A 20,755-nucleotide genomic window follows, 5' to 3' on the forward strand; every position below is an offset into this window, starting at 1 on the left:
TTTACTCCATTAGTGGAAATAAATACTGATATATAGCATGGAACAATACTTGGCACAGTCATTTTTAATGATCAACTCGTTCATCAATAGCTTTAAATCACTCCTTTCCTTGGGAGACAGGAGCAGTAAGTTCTCATGGGCTCAGCAGTAACAGCAGACCTGGAGTCTGATGGTCACACAATCGGTTAAAAGACAACAGCAATGAATTTATGGTTCATAATAACTTTTTTTTTTCTTTGTGACATGTCCATTATAGAAAAAATCATTAATGGCCTTATTTACAGAGAATGAATCCCAGCTTGAACAAACCCAATTTACCAATGACACTCTGCCAACAAATGCTGATTCACCCACTGAGCAAGCGAATTAACCATCATTTTCTGTGCAAAATAACAGTAGACAAAAATATAACTTGGCAGTACTTCCCTCTTGTTAATGTGGACACTAATTAGTTATATAAAAAATATTTGAATTAAATATGTCAAGGTCTCAGAACTGTTTGAGTTCCTCTTTGCCTAATTAATCCAAATATTTAAATTCGCTTCTTCATGTAATTTGGTGTTTCAACCAGAATCCCACAGACAGGCATATAAAATTATTATTTGCAGATTGCTTATGTAGGTCCCTTTTGAAACCTGCAACTAATATGAAGATATAATCCCTTTATACAAAACATTCTTTAAGAAACATGGTCTCTGTTAATTAGCCAAGCACTTATTCTATTCTCTGATTGCCAAACCTCACATAGCAGACAAGTTATTAAGTTTCCTGATTCTTCTTTTCATTCTTGATGTTAGAAAATCCTTACAAATAATCTTTCAGCTAAAACTTCTTTTCTTATTTTCCCAGAAATTAAGGGGGAAAAGATATTGTGGAAGCTGCAGTGACTAGCAATTGTCCAATATTTTATTTTATTTAAAAAAAACAAGACAGAAAGCAAACACTGCTGTGTATATTGGCCCATCTTAGTTTGCTATTTTCCCACAGTTCTCTTTAAATTATGTTCCTTGCAGCATCCACAGAGTGCTCTGCATTTAGTGTGATTATTACTTGAGCTCTCTTTCACAGGACAAACTACAGTTTTTCATTGTTATCCCTAGGATCCTAGCATTTATACTCTGTAGGCTTTTCTAACATAAATTAATTTTCCCTGGGAATACATTCTCCCTCTCACACACAACTTTAGCACTACAGTGAGCACTGAACAAAACCCAAAAAATGGTAAGATTTCAGTCTCCTTTACTTGCAAACAATGTTAAAACACTGTTTAGCAGTAAAAGGAAAAATAATACCTGACAGCTTCTTTTGTTGTGGGCTAAAAATGGAATTAAATTATGAGTTCTACCATTGAATCCATAGGCACAGCTCAGGATCTTCCCTGTATTCACAAATTATGGAGAACTTCTATCCAACTAAACAAGACAGGCTAATCTATCTTTTAGTTTTAAGATTGACTGAATAATTCTAAATTTATCTTTCACCTTCTTTTCTGTTCTAACCTATATTCAGAGCTCACAAAAATTAAAATGATCCTCTTCTCTCATTAGAATTTTTAAGCTCTGCAACTTGCACCTGGTAGCAAGAATCTCATGTGAACAGAGTCACAATTTCTTCAAGATGAGATGAGCTCCAGAAAGTCACATCTCAGTCCATTTGCAGTGTCATAATTTAACAGGTAATCTGTAATTACATTGTTTTCCTGGCAAGTGCTGGAAGTAATATCAATATTCTTCATAAGCAGATCAGTCTTCCAGAGAAAACGTCCTGGACACATGGCAAACTGTGAGCACACATGGGAGCACACAAGGATCTGTGCTGGGCTGCCCCATCACTGTCAGTGATTTGATATGAATTTAGAAATCTAGCCAGCATTTGGAAGCCATAATTCCTATAAATCTTTTTAATGTCACAAACTGTATGACAGTTATTTTAATTACAAATACTAATATCCTACAGAAAGGAAAGCCATACAGATAAAATGCTCACATGCATTTTATCCTTTACTTTTTAAAAGGGGCTTTAGGATAAACATGCAGAAGGGATGCACTCTCAAAATTAAAGAATCAGAAGTGAGATGGAAGGTGTTTACTGGGACTTAAAAAAAAAGACATTCTAGCCATGTTTTATTAATTAACAGGTGCAAGGCAAGGCTGCTAAGTGGGGCTCCTTCCATACTGCTGAACAGAACACAACTGCTATTACAAGAATTACAAAATATTATTTAACACCACAGAAATAAAGCAGAAGTTTGTTTCCTTTTCAAAACAGAGGGCTTGAATGTAATGCTCATAATAATATGGCTTTGATTAGGATAAAAAAAAATGGAGTCTTAATAAAGTGATAAATAGATAATAAAGAGACTGCTACAAAGCTCCAGACAATTTAGTTTTCAGATCACTGCCACAGATTGTGTTGTAGAGACAAAGAAAGAAAATGAGAAAAAAACAAATAGCTCAAGAATAATACTAAACTTACTCCCTTAAATGGCAAATACTTGTTTTAATGGAATAGAATTGGCAACACCACTAGGTTAGCAAAAGGCTAGCAACTTTTCAGGATGGTATTTCTTGCAAATACAATAGCTAAAAGTGATAACAAAATTTGAATTGACATATCCATAACACCTGCAGATTCACACATATAAATAATTTTCCACAAATGGAAGCTTTTTTTCTCAGAAATGATGTTGCCTCACATTTTTCATAATACTTACAGAGAATAAATCATAAATAATAAATTCTTTCCATGAGGAAATTACCACTTAAACACTGAACAGGAGAAGTGGTTAAGACATTGCTAAGAAGCAATTTACTGATATCATTTTACTAACTTAGTTGAACAATTGCCAAGCCAGATCAGTCTTAAGCTGCATTCAATCCAAGATGCAGCTTTGAGGAGTGTTTTTTACCAAATGCTTCAGAGGCAAGTCAAATAAACATCAGAATAAGTATTCATTTGGCAAACGTACAGAAAAAAAAATCTAAAAGACATTATTTATGGAAGTGAAATTGAACCCCATTTTATGCATGCCACTTCACACTGGTTTTGTAATTTAGAACGTGCCTTACGCTATTTTTCATTCATGTAAAATATTGATAAATTAAGAAAGCTCAGGAGCAGCAGTGGGGTCATGAGTTGAAGGCCTCTGTGCCCTTACAGACGTGGAATATTCTGACTCCAGATGAGCTGCACAGGCATGGCTGAGCACTGCACCTGACATACTCACTTCAGACAGGATTTATTATGGTAGGAGCAACACTCTCCCTGTGTGTCATGTTACATCTGCTAAATATACAGGTCTAAATGCAAACTGAGAAACAGCCTGGAAAGACCTGATTAGGATGAGAAAAATGTGCTCTGTGCTGAAGAATAACAAATATGTTGCTTTAAAGCTGCCAAAAGGTAAAAAAGCTGTAGGGCATGCAAGTATGTTCAGACTTTGTCTAACAAACAGGTGAAAAAAATTATTCCTTCTACCTCTCAATCTATTATTTTTTAAATAAAATTTACCCTGCTTACTTTAAAAAAAAGAAATAAAAAACCGGTTCATGTGTATTTGTGAGGTTAAAATTCTTAAATAACCACCGATTGCTGTGTAATGTCAACTGATCTTAACCATGTAACCTCATAAACTACAAGTGAAACCCAATATTTTATTTCTAACCTCTGCTGCCAGCTGCTGAAGAGAAGGGGATGCCACGGGCCGTAAGGTTGAGTTGCCTGTGACTGGATTATGGAGGCTGATGTAGGCCACAACATTTCTTTGAAGAACACTCCTGAGATCCTACAACACAAGCAGAAAAATGGTTACTACCCTGCATCATTGTAAGTAAGGCTGTTTTTGTTCTTTTGGCTGTTTCTAGGGGAAAACTGCACCCTACATTTCCATCCTCTGTGATTCCCCAAGTATTAGTTAACTACGGCTTCTCACAATATGCTCTTGGAAACTTCAAAGGATATCTCAGTGCTATTTTGCTATATAGCAAAAGCTATAATTCCATTTCACACATCATCTAAAGAAAATGCAAACAGGTCTGGGAGGAATTAAAAATTACTACACTTGTAAGGCCAAAAATGAAAACATTACACACTGTGAAACAACACGACGGCCTTTTAAACTTACGCCTTACAGAAGGCAAACTTCAAAAGCAATCATTATCAACAGTTAAATGGACTCAAACATTCAGGGACCAAACGCAGATTTGAATTACATAACTTTCCCAGTGTTTTCATTTTATTATTTTTTAGACTATAAAAATAGCATGTACAAACTGTTTCAATTATTATCTCTTTTTTAAAAGGATCCCCTTTGCCTTCTCAGTAATGAGTTCCTCTTTGCATGAAGTGGCTCTTTATATTGAACAGAAGGGGTGTAACGCAATTACATCTGATGCAAAGCTGACTTGAAGTGGAACTAAACAAATTTTGCTTCCAGCCTGGATCTTTTCAATTTGATTTTTTCACCCCCTCTTGTTTCTGAAGAATAATCATGTTGGAAGTATGAAATTTCAATGAGGGCTGGCTGCTTCTTATGCACGGTAAAAAGCAATTAACTCTTTATTTTATCTACTGTTTTAATTCATTGAACCATTAGAGCTGGAAAAGCAGCCATGAAATTCTCTGCCTAGAGGAGTAGCAACTCCTTTAATTTATGACCTGAAGTCTACTTTAGCCATGTATGATCATCAATACTTTTTGAGGTATTTTCTTTCAACCAGCTGATTCCCATTTTGTTCAAAGAGCCCAAGGAATTGTCTGTTTGGGATTGCGTATAACTCCTCAGCACAGACCTGTGGAAATGAATCAGCACTAGCCATGGAGACACTGCTAGGTTTGTTTAATTCATGTAAACCATAGCATGGTTCTCTTCTTTCTCTCTTGATTCACTTCTCTCCACACTAAGCCTATCGATGAAAAATTATTAAATATTAAACCCTCAAGAAGGTGAAAAAGCTTTCTAAGCTCTTTCTGTGCCTGTGCTGTTTTTTGAGGTTTTCCTCCCTCTGTCAAACCCTGTCAATGCCCTTTTACAGAGCTGTGCTGCGCCAGGGAGGGAAAGCAGCTCCCAAGGGTGCTGTATGTGCCACCTCCACAGCCATGGCAGCATCCTGGCCCCTCATTACCCCAGGAATGCCTCAAGAGATGTTTTCTCTGGGTTGGCTGTGCAGTGCATGCATGAACACAGACAGAGGGCAGCTGATGAGCCACAATTTCCACGTGGTAATTCCATATTTTCAGCAGAAGGAACCCTCCTGCAGTGAGAGCAGCTTTACCTCAGCCCACTCGTAGGAGCCCATGTTGCCCAGGGCTGTTCCTCCCCACGAGCAGAAGAGCAGGGTCCTGTCAGGCCTCCAGCCCCTCCTCACCTCTGCCACCAGGGCTTGGAGCAGGGCTGTGGTCACAGCAGTGCTGCTGGCCCAGCCTTGCCCACCATAGCCCTGCAAGCTGCTGTGGTGGCTGCCAATGATGACGTATCTGTCTGAAATGAGGAATTAAAAAAAACAAAAAAACAATTTTTTTTTTTTCTGGATACTCAGATTAAAAGAATTCCAAAGAACCCTAAGAATTAACTGTATTAGTAGTGTGCAATGTTATTAACACAACACAAAGCTGTCAACAAAAAAGTATGTGATGACATGCAAGACAATCATACAACAATTATACACAAAACTGTGAGTGGTACTTAAAAATGAACTAGTGGATAAATACATGTATACAGTTTCCTAAAATAATCCCCATACCTTTGCCTTTCTTGTTCGCTTATTGCTCTCCTTATAGATCTGATATAAACCATTTTTTATAGACAATCATGCTCACAGTAGAGTGTTATGAAAAAACCACAAAATAATAAGCAGGAAACAATCCTCAATACACATCAGCATCCAAAAAAAATCCAAACCAACAGACAGACCAAGCAAAAACCAAAAAAACCAAAAGGTGTGGCAGTACGGCAGGAAACAAAGAAAATACACAAAGTATTAGTACTCCCTCACCTGGATGACTGTGTTCAGTGCTCACCACCCTATCTCAAAAAAGACATGGCAGAAACAGCAGTGGAGCAGCTGGCAAGCAGATTAGAGATGATCAGGACTTAGCCTTATGTGGAAGGAGACATTAAAATACCTGGACTGCAGGTTTGGAGAGGAGACATGACAGAGGGATAAAGATAATGAATGATACAGATAAGGTAAGTCACACCAGCAGCTGTGTTAATGCTGGAAGAAAGCATTTTATAGAATGAAAAGCAAGAAGTTTCAGCCTGAAATAAAAAATATGCCTACGGTTACTCACAGAAAAAAAAAAAAAAAAACCAAACAAGCCAAAAAAAACCCCACACTTTTTTTTCCAGATAAATAGAATTAAATCTTAATCTCTCAAGGCATTATATGCAACCCTAATACCACTCAAAAGGGAAAAAAAAACCCCAAAACTTTATTTTACCCCAGAACCAATGATGTGTTATATCACATTAAATAACATGACTGACTGATGTGACTGAGGCCTGTCAAGAAGCCCAAGCAGATTATTCTGAATGAGCTATTAAACTATTAGACCTTCTGGGTGAGATGAATTCACAACCCTCTTTGAAGGATTGTTTACTGGTTTTGCTCTGATATTTTGTAAAGTCTCCATCTGGCCCAGATCGAGACTTTTAAAGGTGTTTTTTTCCTATTTCAGGATATCAATGGAAAACATAAGAACAGTTATCAGCAGTGAGAACAGTGATTCCAGAACCACAGCAACTCCTGAGTGCCATTTGGGTTCCAAAAACTGGAAAAGTTTTCTTTTTCTTTCTTTAATCATGTGAACTCATTCACCTGCTGTCAGTTGATCACAATGCAGCAACAGATTACTGCACATTGCCCACATCTTGTATTTGCTCATAAAATTAAAATATCTACTCAGTATGTTTTGCAGTGACTGCTGCCTGGGAAGAATATTAATAGAACACTTTGATTAAAAAAGCATTCTCTATCAAACTGGAGTTTCATCAGCATTGTTCAACAAAATATTTGAACATGTTGTTTAATAAGGAATCAAAAATGCTTTACAAAGAGATGATTTTTAATGTACCTGTAATACAATATTTTCAATCAACTTTGGGGGTGTGTAGGTATGGAAACGAGAATTCCTTTCTAAAAACAGATATGCAAAGTGTCAACCTAGATTTACATAATAATTTAATGTAACAAAATGAAATCTAAATCATATAATTTTGCATCTTGTGTGTTGCACCATGATATGCTTAATTATAGGTTGCACTGACAATGAAAAACCATAGGATTTTCAACTCATTAAATGACAGGAATTAGGAACCAAAATGAATGGCCTAACACGCCTCCAGGTCATTAATGGAAGTGCCACTAACACAGGGGGATCAGGCAGGATCAGTGCTTGCCTGTATAATAATTTCTGCTTAGCCTGTGAACAGACCATGTGAGGGGAGAGACACCTTATTAAAATAATACAGGATATTTTGCCTGAGAAGGAAGCATCAACTTGCTGCTGGAGATGGCAGCTGAATGAGCAGGGGCAAAACATAACAGCTGGTGCCTCCTTTGAAATTCTTCATCTTTGCACATCTCTCCCTCAAACAGAGGCAGAACCCTAAAGCAAATGACTGCAGAAAAAGCAGAGGAGAAAGGATGGTCATGTTTGCAGAGGCAGCAGCTGTCCTTTCTCAGAATCACACGGCAAAAATGAAAAAAAGAGAAAGGACTGGAGAGAGAGGAAAAAATACCCATCAGATACCTTTGAAGGTGATAAACAGGACAGTGTTCAGGTTAGGGATGGGCTGGACAACAGGGATTTAGCATTAAAAAGACTCTCTTTATCTTTTCTTTTTATACATCCCATCTTCAACCATGTCCAACAGAGCTATAAAATCAGTGTTATGTTTTTCGGTTTTTAAAATGCCACCAACTATCACATTTCATCTACTCCTAATGATTTTAACATCTTAGTTACACTTCAGATCCTTGTTCTTATTTCTCAGATCAAATGCTAGCTAACGTCAGCTTTACAGAGATGTGCTTGTCTCTATGTGTGTGTTTGGTGGTCTTTAAGCAAAAAGTAATAAATTCCACCCTTGGTGATGCTCTGCAGTCTTTCATTAAGCACTAAAGATAAATTTTGCCTTCTTTCTGCACTTCTGTGAACATAAAGGTGAATATTTCATGTGTATGAAATGAGCAAAACCCCATCAAAATGACAGAGAATCAATGCCATGAAAATATCCAGATTCAAAGCAGTTGAGGAGGAATGACTGTAGTGTCAACCAGGAGGAGTAGAGAGAGAAAAAAAAGTTTAACATTGATTGTGTACAAAATATTACAGAGCATTAGACATTTAACTTGTGCCTTCACTAGAAGACAGTTGTTATGGCTCTTGTTGAGCCAGACATCCAAACTGCTGCCATCTGGGCACTGCTACTGATTTCACTTTTTAAAATTTCCTTGGATACCTGAAGTTCAGCACATACTGGCAAACCTCCAAAAAGTAGTTTTGATTAAAAATGTAATAATAAGATGAAAGGTTCAGGTACAGAGGAGAGAGAAGACCTGTTAAGCAGAAACTGAAGCACACTTTTAATTCTTTCTCCTGCCTCTGTTTCACAATTCAGAAGATGGAATGTCTAAACATGGCAGTTTCTGCCTTTCCAACTCCATGACAGGTATTTGCAAAACATTAATAATAGCAGACTGGTAACTTCAAATTCATGAAGGAAATTAAATCCTTCATAGAAATTAAATTCACTGTGCTAATTGTTTCCTCTGTTGCTTTAAACAAGCCAAAAGTCTGGTGAGAAGTATACAGTTCTGCATGCACAAAACTGAGTTGTTATTTCACCAACAGGAATAAAATTTTCTCCACCTCCTTCATTCCATTACTTAAAATAAGAAATGACTGGCCTATCCCCTAAGGGACTGTAAATAAATTTCCATCCTTTCTTCACAATCTAATATAAGAGCATTTAGGCAAACATGATGCTGTTTGTGCATCATCTGCACACTAGGAATTGCTTGCACTATTTAAATAACCAGCAACAGCATTCATTCATGTTGCAGAAAACCTTCACCCTTTAGGTAAATTCACTAACAAAAAAAATAATCTCCAAATGATCTTATGATATCCTGATGATAACATTATTTCTGTACAGCATCAAAGGACAGAGGGAGGTGGTGCTTTATGTCCCAGTTGCATTTAGAGTTCCATTGTTCAACCATCACACATAGAGAACAGTAATTATTATTCATAGAATTGCATAAAACTAGCTTAAGGCATGATTGAGACACAAAATAAGTCTGCAGCAAGTGTTAAAACCGTATTAAAATTAAAACCATTAAACAGCTGCTTGTACAAACTACTGATACTCTCTGTGCTGCATGTGCAACACCTGCTGCTTGTGTAAAAATATGCTGCTTTTTTTTTTAACTACAATATCCCCTTCAGATCATTCTCTATGTAACCCTCCTATTCTGTCTTGTCACAAATCACAAAATGAGTACAAAAAAATCTTTTTCTCTCCTCTGTAATAGTGAATTATCTGGCAAAATAGTATCCTGATCCCAGCTATGACTTCCACCCATTGTGAAACAAATAATCAATACAAATGACAAAGGGAAACTTACCAGGAAATACAGCTCCTTTTAGATATCCAATGACATTAGAAATTGTCTTGTAAGTTGTGACAGACTGAATGTTCAGACTGATTGTTTTCTTGCCTGTTAAAAGATGAAAAAAAAAGAAAATGTTGAACTTATTTACCCAGCCAAGAAATGTACCGGCCAAAGACATAAATTCCACATACATTAAAAAAGGCATTTAAAATGAGGTTAAAAAAAACCTGAATAGGAACCACAGATTGAAACACATAATATGACATTATTTTCTCGACCTATTTTAGCAGCATGATTCAAAGATGGAATCTCAAAAGGGATCTTTACTCCTTGAGTTAAAAGATCATTGAATTCACTCAATAAATGCTGCCAGAATACAACAGAAAAAGAAAATTTATAAGAGTAGCATTTACATAACTCTGTGATAACAAAATCTGCCTTAAACTTCCTATGTTTTTCTCACATAATCCTTCACCTAGGTCAATCTATCAATAACATTCACAAAATTATACCTAGTTTATATTACATTTTCTTCTGGAGAAAAGCCCCTGTGTTAAATCAGATGGGAGCAGTCAGACCTCCCCACAGCCTTTGGTGATGCTCTTGTGAACATGTGCCAACAGAAGCCGGGGGTTTTGGCTTAGCTGGCATCAGATGAGGAAATGGTGCAAATACAAAGGCAGAACAATTTCAAAAGCTGCTAAAATGTAAGGAACTTGTCAGTACTGCCATGCCATTTGAGACTGCAGCACAGAATAAAGCCAGAGGAGAGCAAATATCTTGAGTTTAAATAGATTAAAAGAAGGTGGGACACAGCAACCACAGGAGTTCCTGCAGTTTGTGACAGTGGAAACCAAACAACCAACCATGGGGAGCTGCTGACACCTTCCGAATATGAAAACAGAATGTGCTAACCATCCAGCTCATCTGAAAGGCCACAACTTCTACCCAAGAGACATGAAAATGTCTTACACTGCTTGAACTCAAAAGCAGCAGCAGTGTGACAATGAGCAGTGGCTGAGCAGGGGATTCTCCTCCACCCATGAATGCTCCACCCCTGTGGCAGAACTGTGCCTGAAGCATCCTTGGGACACAATTCCTCCCATGTCCATGTCCCAACTGCCACAGACCCCAACTAAAATACTCCACAGATCATTTTGCTCTCCATGTCCCAGGCCATTATCCTCCCATGGATCTATTTCTAACAGTTTCTTCCCAGGCTTTGTTTCCTGAGGTGTACAGAATACGCAAGTGGGGAGTTTACTGCAACGCGTGAAACAAAAACAACACATGGTTACTGTTCTTCAGGGTTCATTTGCTAGTTTATACAGTAAATTTACTTCAAAATGTTCTTAAAATAAAATACAATATATTTTAATTCACTTGTCTTCATTGGTATTTTAAAAAAAAGCAAGTGAACTGTTAGTGCTTGTTTAAAAAATGAATTAACAATAGTTATGCTATTTTTTATTCAGACAAAACCTCTTCAGTTATCAACAGATGTGTCTTCTCTGTGACAATTCTGGTTTTGCTTGAACAAATCAGTGTAAATGCAAACCAAGCAGTTAATTAAAAATAACCCTGGCACATAACTTTGCAACAATCAGTCACAGCACGTTAATAATTTTATTTGTCACATAATTAACTTTGCTCTTCTGATGTAAGTTACTGTATTTTAAAATTATTATTAATGCCATGTAAATTAATTTTTTTGTTCAATAAATCCACAGATATTATTTTAGAATTAAAAAAAAAATCATTAAAAAAATAGTCCAAAGGATTCCCAAAGGGTCTTTTAAAACAAGTGAAAACAGCTCAAGCCATCTATGTTGATTAAGCAGCTTAAATTTAACCTCAATTATGCAAGTTACTTCTTGCTGCTGTTTCTCACCTACAACCACTCTAGAGCCAATTTACTCTTCTTAAAAAAAATATTTTAAAGTCAAAACTGATTTCCTTTCCTTTTCCTACAACACTTTAGATGTTTGTTCCTTTAGGCCTCTTCTCAGACAAAAAGACAATAAATCCTTTTGAAGACAACTGACTTCACTGTTTTTCTTTAATCAACATCAGCTATCCAGTCTCCGACTGACAATAAAGACACAGAAATTAACTTCTGGCAATACCCACATTCTCAAATCAGATACTCCAGTTAATAGTCATGTAACACAGTAGTCAGCTTAGAGTGACTTGGGCTTAAAGGCTTAGAGCACCAGATGAAAAGGCTGAAACTGCTCTTTGGAGTATACAGCAGAAGCAAAATTTAATCCCCTCTAAACAGTTCTGACAACAAACCTCTTGTCCTAACACTGTATATTAAGGATCTTAACAACTTTCTCTTTTTTTTTTTTTTTTTTCCCCTATATTCCCTGGGAAGCTTTGAGGGGACTTTACCTTAACATTATTCAGGGTACACTCTATTTATATAAGCTAAAAGCTGCTTCTGGGATAGAAGAACACAAACATATTTACTGTTGTCTTTTTTTTTTTATTTCTTTCCTGACCTGAAACTTTTAAATTGTCTCATACCAAATGACTACCTTCTCTGACATTGACATAGTTTTTTTTAGAAATCCATGGCTATTTTTCCTCTCATTTGATGGACAATTTTAGTACTTCAGATGTGAAAAACCTATTTGCAGTAGTTATGTTAAAAGAACATATGTTAGGCTTGTTTCATTTTATAATTTTTTTCTTTTTTTGCTTTTAACTTCATCCCAAGCTCATGCATAGAAGAGTATAAGCTTGAGTCTCATTTTCAGACATGTTGGTTAACTTCTTGAATCCTGATCATGCTAAATATCATCAGACAGTTTTCTGAGCATTTGAGTACTGGATTTTAAAAAGCATCTTTAGGAACTCAGGTTTGAAGAATTGAATTCATTTGACAAGATTTTTGCTAATCACTGAAAAAATTTCTCTACATGCACACTTAACTGAAGTATAGAAAAATTAAGTATTAACTGAATTTAAGGATTTCAACAGAATAACTCTTGGATCATAAAACCCAAAGTTATTTCAGTAGACTGAAATAGCTGAAATTAAGTACATAAAATAACTTCAAGTAATAGCTGAAATAAAGTACATTAAATAACTTCAAGTAATGCAGTAAGGCATTTTTTGAGATAGTTCCTGTTTTAATCAACACCTGAATAAATGTGAATCTGTCTGAAATCACAACTGAACAAGAGATTTCAAACATCATCAGACATCCATGCTCACATAATTTAGGGAACACTAATTAAGCTAAAGTAATCAGCATAAAACTGCACTTGACAGATCATGTCAGTTTGAGTGCAAAATCTTACTTGCCACATATTTTATATCAGTTTTCAAGTTCAAACACAGAACTTTAAGTGAAGAAATATAATCATCACACATTTATGTAACAGCAGCACTTACAAAAAACACTACATGCAACATGGCATACATAGAAAAGTGAATAAATATAAAATAGTATAATGTTTATTATCTCAGAAAAATATTGTGTGATACTATAAAATAACATATGCAAAAAGCAATACTGAATCTATGAAATGTGCGGTATTGTTGAGTTATAAAACTATTTGTACAGGAATGTGTCAGAACTCCTAGCTAGATGTCTTTGTAATGAAAAACCTTCACTTTTTTTTGTGTATAAACAATACACCATATAAATCTGATATCTCTAATATTTTTCCTTAATAAATCTCTATTTGATTAATCAACTATGTTACCTACTGACAACATACTCTCCTTTTTGAACAAATATTCAGAGATCTTGAGTCTCCAAATCTAATCTTAGTATGAAGAGCTTAATGACTAAATGCCTTGATATTTGATCATCTTTTTTGACCTACAATGAGAAATCCAGAAATAAAACTCTTCAGATGAAGAGTTTTTGAAATAAGAAATGCCTAGAATAAAGCCCTTTAAGGAGGCTCTAAACTAGGATGGCCTAATGTGATACAGAATAAATGTGTCACAGTCAACATCAAAGAGAGTTGAAAATGCTTCTGATGGTAGAGTTGAATTTCATAACCTCACACTACTTTCATTCTTTACCTGCTTTATAGCAATCAAAAGCAAAGCATCACACAGGAAAACACTGGTGCAGAACAGAATTCTGAAAATATATCTTGATCATTTACAATTCTGGTAGAAAAACTCTCTAGGCTTCAGCTGGGAGTAGAGGGAAGATACATAAAAAATGCTTCACACTGTTCATGCTTAATTCTTCTCATGGACTTCTGTTTAAAAAAGGAACAGAATTTAAAGTGACCATGAAAAGAAAATCTGAGAGTATTGTAATAAATGTCTGTAAGTTTTCATATAGATCAGAGCCCCCTATTTAACTTGTTCGTCTTTCAAATGCCAGTAAGAGACATCTGCAGAACAGTTCTATTTCTACTGTTGTGTACAATGACTCCAGATTTGATAGATACAGTGACATGCACTGCCACACAGTCTGCTGGCATCTCTCTCTATTTGCTTCCTTGGGTTCATGTTTAGCATAGTCCAAGCACCCAGAAATTACGGTATTGTTTGCATATTGATATCAGAGATGGCCCAGCCAGAGTTTATTAAATATGGGAGTCTTTATTTTCTCTGACAGGTAGCAAACTACCAAGGAGAAACACATATAATATTATCACAAGGCTGTAGTTTAACAGGAGGAGATATTCACTTTATCACTCCATGCCCTTCCTCTGACTGAAAAGAAGACAGGCTTGATTTGCACTAGTGCAGTACTTGGCAGAGAATTTTATTTATCTTGGATGAGAATCGTGTAATATGGAAAGTAACAGACTCTTCCAATTATTCCTTTTGTATAATTAATGATTCAAATTTCACATTATCAAAGTTGACTATAAACTCAGTATAATGAACAGCTGACACGTAGAACTACATAAAATAGATGTTCAAAGTCTCATGAAAATTCATTGTGTTGTGCTGCAAACTTTTCCAGTACCAGTCAGTTCTGGTTATCTGTTCCACTCACCCATTTAGTCAGAGGAGGTAGATTTGTTTGCAGCCTACAACAGAGTTCTGCACTGCAGTCACTGTGATGATTCACTATTGATCAGTGACTGTATTTTGTAGACTAAAAAAAGGTTACAAAAGATCAAAAGATTCTACCTAGAAAAGCATTTTGATCTGAGTAATTTTACTGTCTGCAGCAGAATGCTGGGAGTCTTTGTGTACCTGGCTCTATTATTCACACAGTGTTTGATATCATTCAGGTTACTTAAACTATTCATGCCTTGCCTTTATAATTTTAGAAGGTAAAGCATAAAAAAATTACACCTATTGCACAGGAGAAGGCATTAGCAGGTGGTAAGAAGTGGGATGTTTAAGTGAGATCATTGCATTTACACTTCCTGCCAATTGAGCTGCCATACCAGGTCACACCAAGTGACCACCCAATCCTTATCTCCAAGAGTGACCAGTACATGAATGTGGAGAAGAATGGAAAAATAGGATGAGCCAAAAAACAGAAGGATGCCCCAGACACCTGGAGACTGATCACTGCTGAAATCCTGGATCTTTCTCACCTTCTCTCTTCTCAGGCATTAATCAGGTTGAGTATGAAAACTGACACTTAAAACCAAAGGGGAAAATTACACCCAGAACTCTGTGATGTGTTTAAATAGCAGGCTTCCAGGATTTCCATTCAAACCAAAGTATACGGTCATTAGTGTCAAAAGCCACTTTGTATATTAATTGCCATTAGATGGATTTACATTCAATGCTCAGGAGTTTAATTGAAAAAGGGTAATTTGTACATTACTGCAATCTCCCAAATAGTGGGAAACTTAACAGCAACAAAGGCAGTTCACAGTACACAGCAAGACTTCCCTCATTTATGTTTATAGGAGCGCTTTAGTTTTACAACAACCTTCACAATGTTCTAGCAAATATCCTAGTGAGATTTTGTTAAAAAAAAAAAAAAAGAAGCTTTAAAAGTTTACAGTTTCTCTATAGAAGTTCACTCTGAAATTCCTTCTAATTGCCTATCTTTGGGAAAAAGTTCATGGGAGCACAGAATTTCAGATAAATGAGGATTAACAATAATGTACCATACCAAACAAAAAGCAAATCTAATTACTGACTTCATCTACCACCAAATTAACAGCTGACTTCAATTCCCACTATTTGCTTTGTAGGTCCTGAGCACTCAATCTGTGTGGGATGTTTGCCTCCATCCTCCCACTCCCTCTGTCACATTTTGTCTCTTGAAAACTGCAAGGCTAAGGGAAAAAAAGCAGCAATGTGAGAAAACTATATATAAATGTTTAATCATTACTGATGAATCTGCTGTTCAGCTTTTTGAAACATAATGATGAGAGAATGATGATCATTTTATCCTAACAAATTTCAAGCCAACCAATCATCTGAATTGCTCATTCACCTCTTTTGACAGATAAATGATGAGTCCCACGTCAGAAGTGAAATCTCTCTCTCAAGCTTCTTCAAATCAACAGAAAGACTGCAAATTCAACCTTTGCTCTTCTCTGATGCATTGCTGTCCTGTCCTCAGCATCATCTCTTTAGCTATTACTAGTATTGAATAGTTCTATACCATTTCTTATCATGAGACCAGGCTTTTATCTCTTCCACTAAGACTGCTGCTGAACAACAGCACACTCTGTGCTCCAGAACATCAACAGCTTCACATTAATTCAAGGAAAAATATATCATAATAGATTACAGAATTATACAAGGCTTCTTCTTCTAGTCCCTATTTTTTCAATAAATAAAGAGTTTTTATTTACTGTGGTTCAGAAGCTTTACATGAAATCACACACAAGCTGTTGTGTTTTACCCAGAGTAAACCAGACATGGACTGGCTCTCTCTAGATTCCTGGCTTGGAATATTCTTTCTTTCCAGAAATTCTCCTCCCACAGATTTCCTGTCTTCTCAGGGAAATAAAACAGACATGCCACACCTGTCACAGAAAAAGTAGAGTAAGCTGCCCTTTAGGGTGATTCTGCCCTGCAGCCTCCAGATAAAGCTTTATGAGAAACAGACGTTGTGCAGCCTTTTATCTTTCTAAAATGAGTGTCATTTTCCAGCCCAAATTCAGGCTTTGCTCCAGGCACTTCAGCTGTTGGAAAATCCTTCAATACTAACAAGCTTCATGCAGCCTACCTGGAATGGTTAAGCTCTTGTTCCTTCCAAAATGGCCTTTTTCCCTTTTCTACTGGTTGTGGGGACAATAATTTTTAAATTTAAAAGTTCATTATTAAAAAATCTAGTCAGCCATGCATGGAGAACAATTCTCCTGCCTAACCACAACAGCTTAAGCCATGAAGCATGAGGTTTTCTGCTTTCTTTTTTAGTATGTATAACTACAAATGCTAACACAAGTCATAAAATTAATCAACCTTTTTTACGACTTGTTGTATTGTCCTCCTATTCCACAATAACTTTCCAAAAGCAATAAACAAGGGATGCAGCACACGATACTACATTGGTTGCCCTTAAAATTTGTTTTTCCTGTTATCATCACTGTGTGTAGCACAGGACACAGTGGCTAAATTAATTTGCCTCCTCCTTTCCAGGATCATAGTTTCAAATCAATTCATTTAAATGGGCCTTGTAATGAAAATAAACCATTTTTTTTCTGGAGAAAGATGCACAGGTAAAAAAAAAACTGGATACTGTTTACTGGAAAATTACTGTTTAAACATGCACCTAATCTAGAATGTTCTCTGGAAGATGTTCTTCTGGGGAAACACTGTGCTGGAAGACTGTAGCACCTATATTAACTTATATCAGCAACAAGCTTTTTCAAGCAATAATCTGTTTGACTTTACTAATGGCATTATTTCTAGGGAGATACCATGAATGCATTCATCTGGCTCTACTCAAGGTATTTTGTTCTTATCATGATGCCTGTTTTCCTGGTGAAAACTGGGAGAAAAAGCTGCCTGAGGGTTCAGGTAACAATACACTGTTTGTTCTATAGCATATACAAATTAAGGAACACATTTAGAATTTAAGTGTTATTATTCCAGAAACAGAAAAAAAACCTCACAGAATAATATAGTTACTGGTGTCCTAATGTTAAAATCACATTATTAGGAGTACAATAAGGCCTAACAAACCATGCTGCAGCACTAACAAACCTCCCTACTGATGGCATCTACACAGAGGAGGTTCTAAGTCAGTATTAAGAATTAGTGCTCAATGCCTTCTACTATTTTTTTTAAACCACAAATTCCATCTATCAGATTTTAGGAGCAGAATTTTTAGACTGTTCATAGCCTCTTCTAGAAAGCATCTAAGCAAAACACACCCATAATCAGCTAAACCTCTTAGTTGTATAGTTGTAGACATTGGATTTGGAGTCTGAGAGGAACATCCCAAAGGTGAAGTGGATTTGAAAAGCATTACCTGCAGCTGGCAGGTGGAGGGGTGTGCACCTGTCTCTTTGGGCAGTGTCCTCAGGTAGGGAAACAAGTTTTCTGGCAAGCAATGCAGAAATTGGTTGCACCAACAGCGTTGTGAGGTTCAGTCGATTCTGCCTGTAGCTTCCATCTTAAATGACAGAAAGGAAAGAACAATTTAGTAAATGAAAATTAGATTTTTATCCTTCATAAACCGAACACAAAAATGCAAATCTCTACCACATAAGTTCAAAAAATTATTTAGATAAGCAGCTGTTGTTTTGTGCTTATAATACTGAAAAAAAAATTCAAGAACAGGTACTACAAAATTACATGTACATATTATGGTATCTGGGCAATAATTCCACAAGAAAGAAACTGTTAAATGAGTCTGAGCAGATATTAGATTGTGAATTAAACATAAATTAAATTGGTGTGTAGTTAAAGGAATCACTGAAATATGGAAATACTGATCAGCAATAACTTTCAAATTCAAGTAAAAACTGAACAGCTGAAGGAGGTCTGGAAAAAGAAGGTACTAAACAGACACATTGAGTGGTGAAAGGTATGGATCAGAAAACATCAGAATACTTCATTTACAGCTGAAACATCTTAAGCAGACATAGCACAAACCTCTCAATATCAGCAGTTTCATGCAAAGTATTAAAATCTTCCTTTAACAGAAAAAAAAATGAGTTTGCAAACACCTGCCTGTCTAGCACTTGATCATGGAAAGGTTTCTGATGAGATAATGAGATATTTTGGGAGAGCAATTGAGAGAACCATGGGGAAAAGCAAAAACCTAACTTTGCACACAGAAATGCTCTGTAACACTTCAGGAAAAAGCAGCTGTTTTCTCAGTTATTTCAGATGTATATGGGGATCACCTCTTCCCATGGAAAGCAGGAACTCTTCTGGCAGATGAAAACCCCACCATGGAAAAGGAGGGGAGGCTGATAGCCTGGGCAGGGCACAGCTCTTACACAGCCTCACCATGTCCCTGCCCCTGCTGAACCATGTCCAAACCTTCAACCAGAGATTCAGAATACAAGGCATCTCCCTGAGACCTCTGTGAAACAAACTCTGTATTTCCTGCCAACATTGAGTTCTTTACTACCCAAAAGCATCCTTTAAATTCTGTGGCACTGCAGGCACAAGGGGAGGAGGCTTTCAGTAGTCAGCAGCATGTTTCAAATAAATTTCTATGAAACTACTTCCAGGACTGTTACTGAAACACAATATAAAGAAAACAAGAAGCCTAGACACATTCTAAATTTTTTTTAGGTGTTTTTTTTTTTTTTTTTTGTTTTGTTTTTTTTTTTTTGTAGTAGTAGAAATTTCTTAAACTTTTTATAGTACACCTTTAATCCTAATGAAAAAGTTGACCAAATCTGTATCATTTCATCATGGAAAAATAAAAGGTGTTGTTCACCTTTAAAACTCAGTGGCAAGGTGATCAGTGTTCAGTTTGAAAGAACCAGATAAATTTTTAGGTGGAAAGGTAACACTGGTTCAAAATATAACTTTTAAAAAAGCTTTGTCTCATCAAACTTGGTCTGGGTTCAAAATCTCTTAAAGTTGTCACATCAGTGAAGTGACAGAAAAATCAGTTTGGTCAAGCTTTGAGAGTGTTTCTGCACTCAAAAATAAATCCCAAAAAGTCCATCAGAGATCTGCAATTGAGACATTATTTTCTTTCCAGTGTTTGTCAATCTGCAGCCTGTATTACAGGGGCAATGAAGCTCAAAACGATGAGAAAAATCTCTCCTTTCTCCAGTTACTCACAACTTGAGCTTCACACCTGAATAACCTGTGAAAGATACACTTTCAAGAACAACTTACAGGAGAAACCCCTCCATATTTAAAAATGAATCATTTCACAATAGAAGGCAGAGTTTGAAGTATGGGAGAAAAAGAAAAAAGAATCTATATAGAAAGGCAGATTTAAGTTATCTGGGCATGTTTATCTGGAAGACAAACTTTCTAATAGGAGGAATTCATAAAGACTTGCCTAGGCAGGTGATAAAATCTCTTTAACTGAAATCTTTTTAGAGAAAAGTGTGAGCAAACATCTGTCAGGAATGATGCAGATATGGCTGATGCCCTCCCTTAGGGAAGGTGCTACATTAGATGATCTCCTGACATCTTTAACAGAACTAATTTTTATAAAATTCTCTAGGAACTAAACTTGATGAACTAATAACAGAGAAGAAAACACTACTGGAATTCATATTAAAAAATGCTTAAAAAAAATTCCTTTCCCTCTTCCATGCATTTAATAATTGCCACTTGTTAAGGAGGCTGAGGAAAGGAATGTGCACCATGACCAGATTGCAAAAGTGAACCATCCAAGACCAATCTCTCCAGTGCACATTTAAAAACCTGGAGATTTCCAGGGCTGCTATTTAAAGCCTAATCATTCAGGTTTAAAATACTCCTGGGCTTGGTGCTGTAGTGAGAGTGAAACAGAGCAGAGTAACTTCAGAAAGAAACCAACACACTGAAAGGACCTGGGGATTCTGGCTGGGACTTTGTCAGCTGGATGCCAAACCCCTCATATGTGGGAACAACAAATGCTTGAAGGATAATTTAAATTTGCCATTTTGCTTCTAATGAAATTTAGTTTTATAGCACGAAACTCTTCCAAGAAGCAGAATTTCTTCTTCTCTGCAAGTCTAACAATGTAACTGAGCCAGGCCTAGAACCACTGTTAATATCAGAAAGTCCCGGGAGAACTTACTGTAAAGTGAGGCATAAAATAC

At 36.3% G+C, this 20,755-nt stretch overlaps 1 protein-coding gene across 1 annotated transcript in view; it reads right to left on the reverse strand.

Moving 5' to 3' along the window:
• NAALADL2 (N-acetylated alpha-linked acidic dipeptidase like 2) overlaps positions 1-20,755 on the reverse strand; it is a 395,523-nt gene that overhangs the window by 77,664 nt on the left and 297,104 nt on the right. The window contains exons 7-10 of the mRNA XM_054282897.1: positions 18,001-18,144; positions 9,633-9,725; positions 5,274-5,479; positions 3,665-3,784 (exon numbers count right to left, since the gene is read on the reverse strand). Of these exons, the coding sequence (XP_054138872.1) occupies positions 3,665-3,784; positions 5,274-5,479; positions 9,633-9,725; positions 18,001-18,144 (563 nt within the window). The remainder of the gene's footprint in view (positions 1-3,664; positions 3,785-5,273; positions 5,480-9,632; positions 9,726-18,000; positions 18,145-20,755) is intronic.

Source organism: Melozone crissalis, unplaced genomic scaffold (genome assembly GCF_028551555.1).
Source record: "Melozone crissalis strain CALT ecotype California unplaced genomic scaffold, PUWL_Pcris_2 ptg000034l_1, whole genome shotgun sequence".
NCBI lineage: Eukaryota > Metazoa > Chordata > Aves > Passeriformes > Passerellidae > Melozone > Melozone crissalis.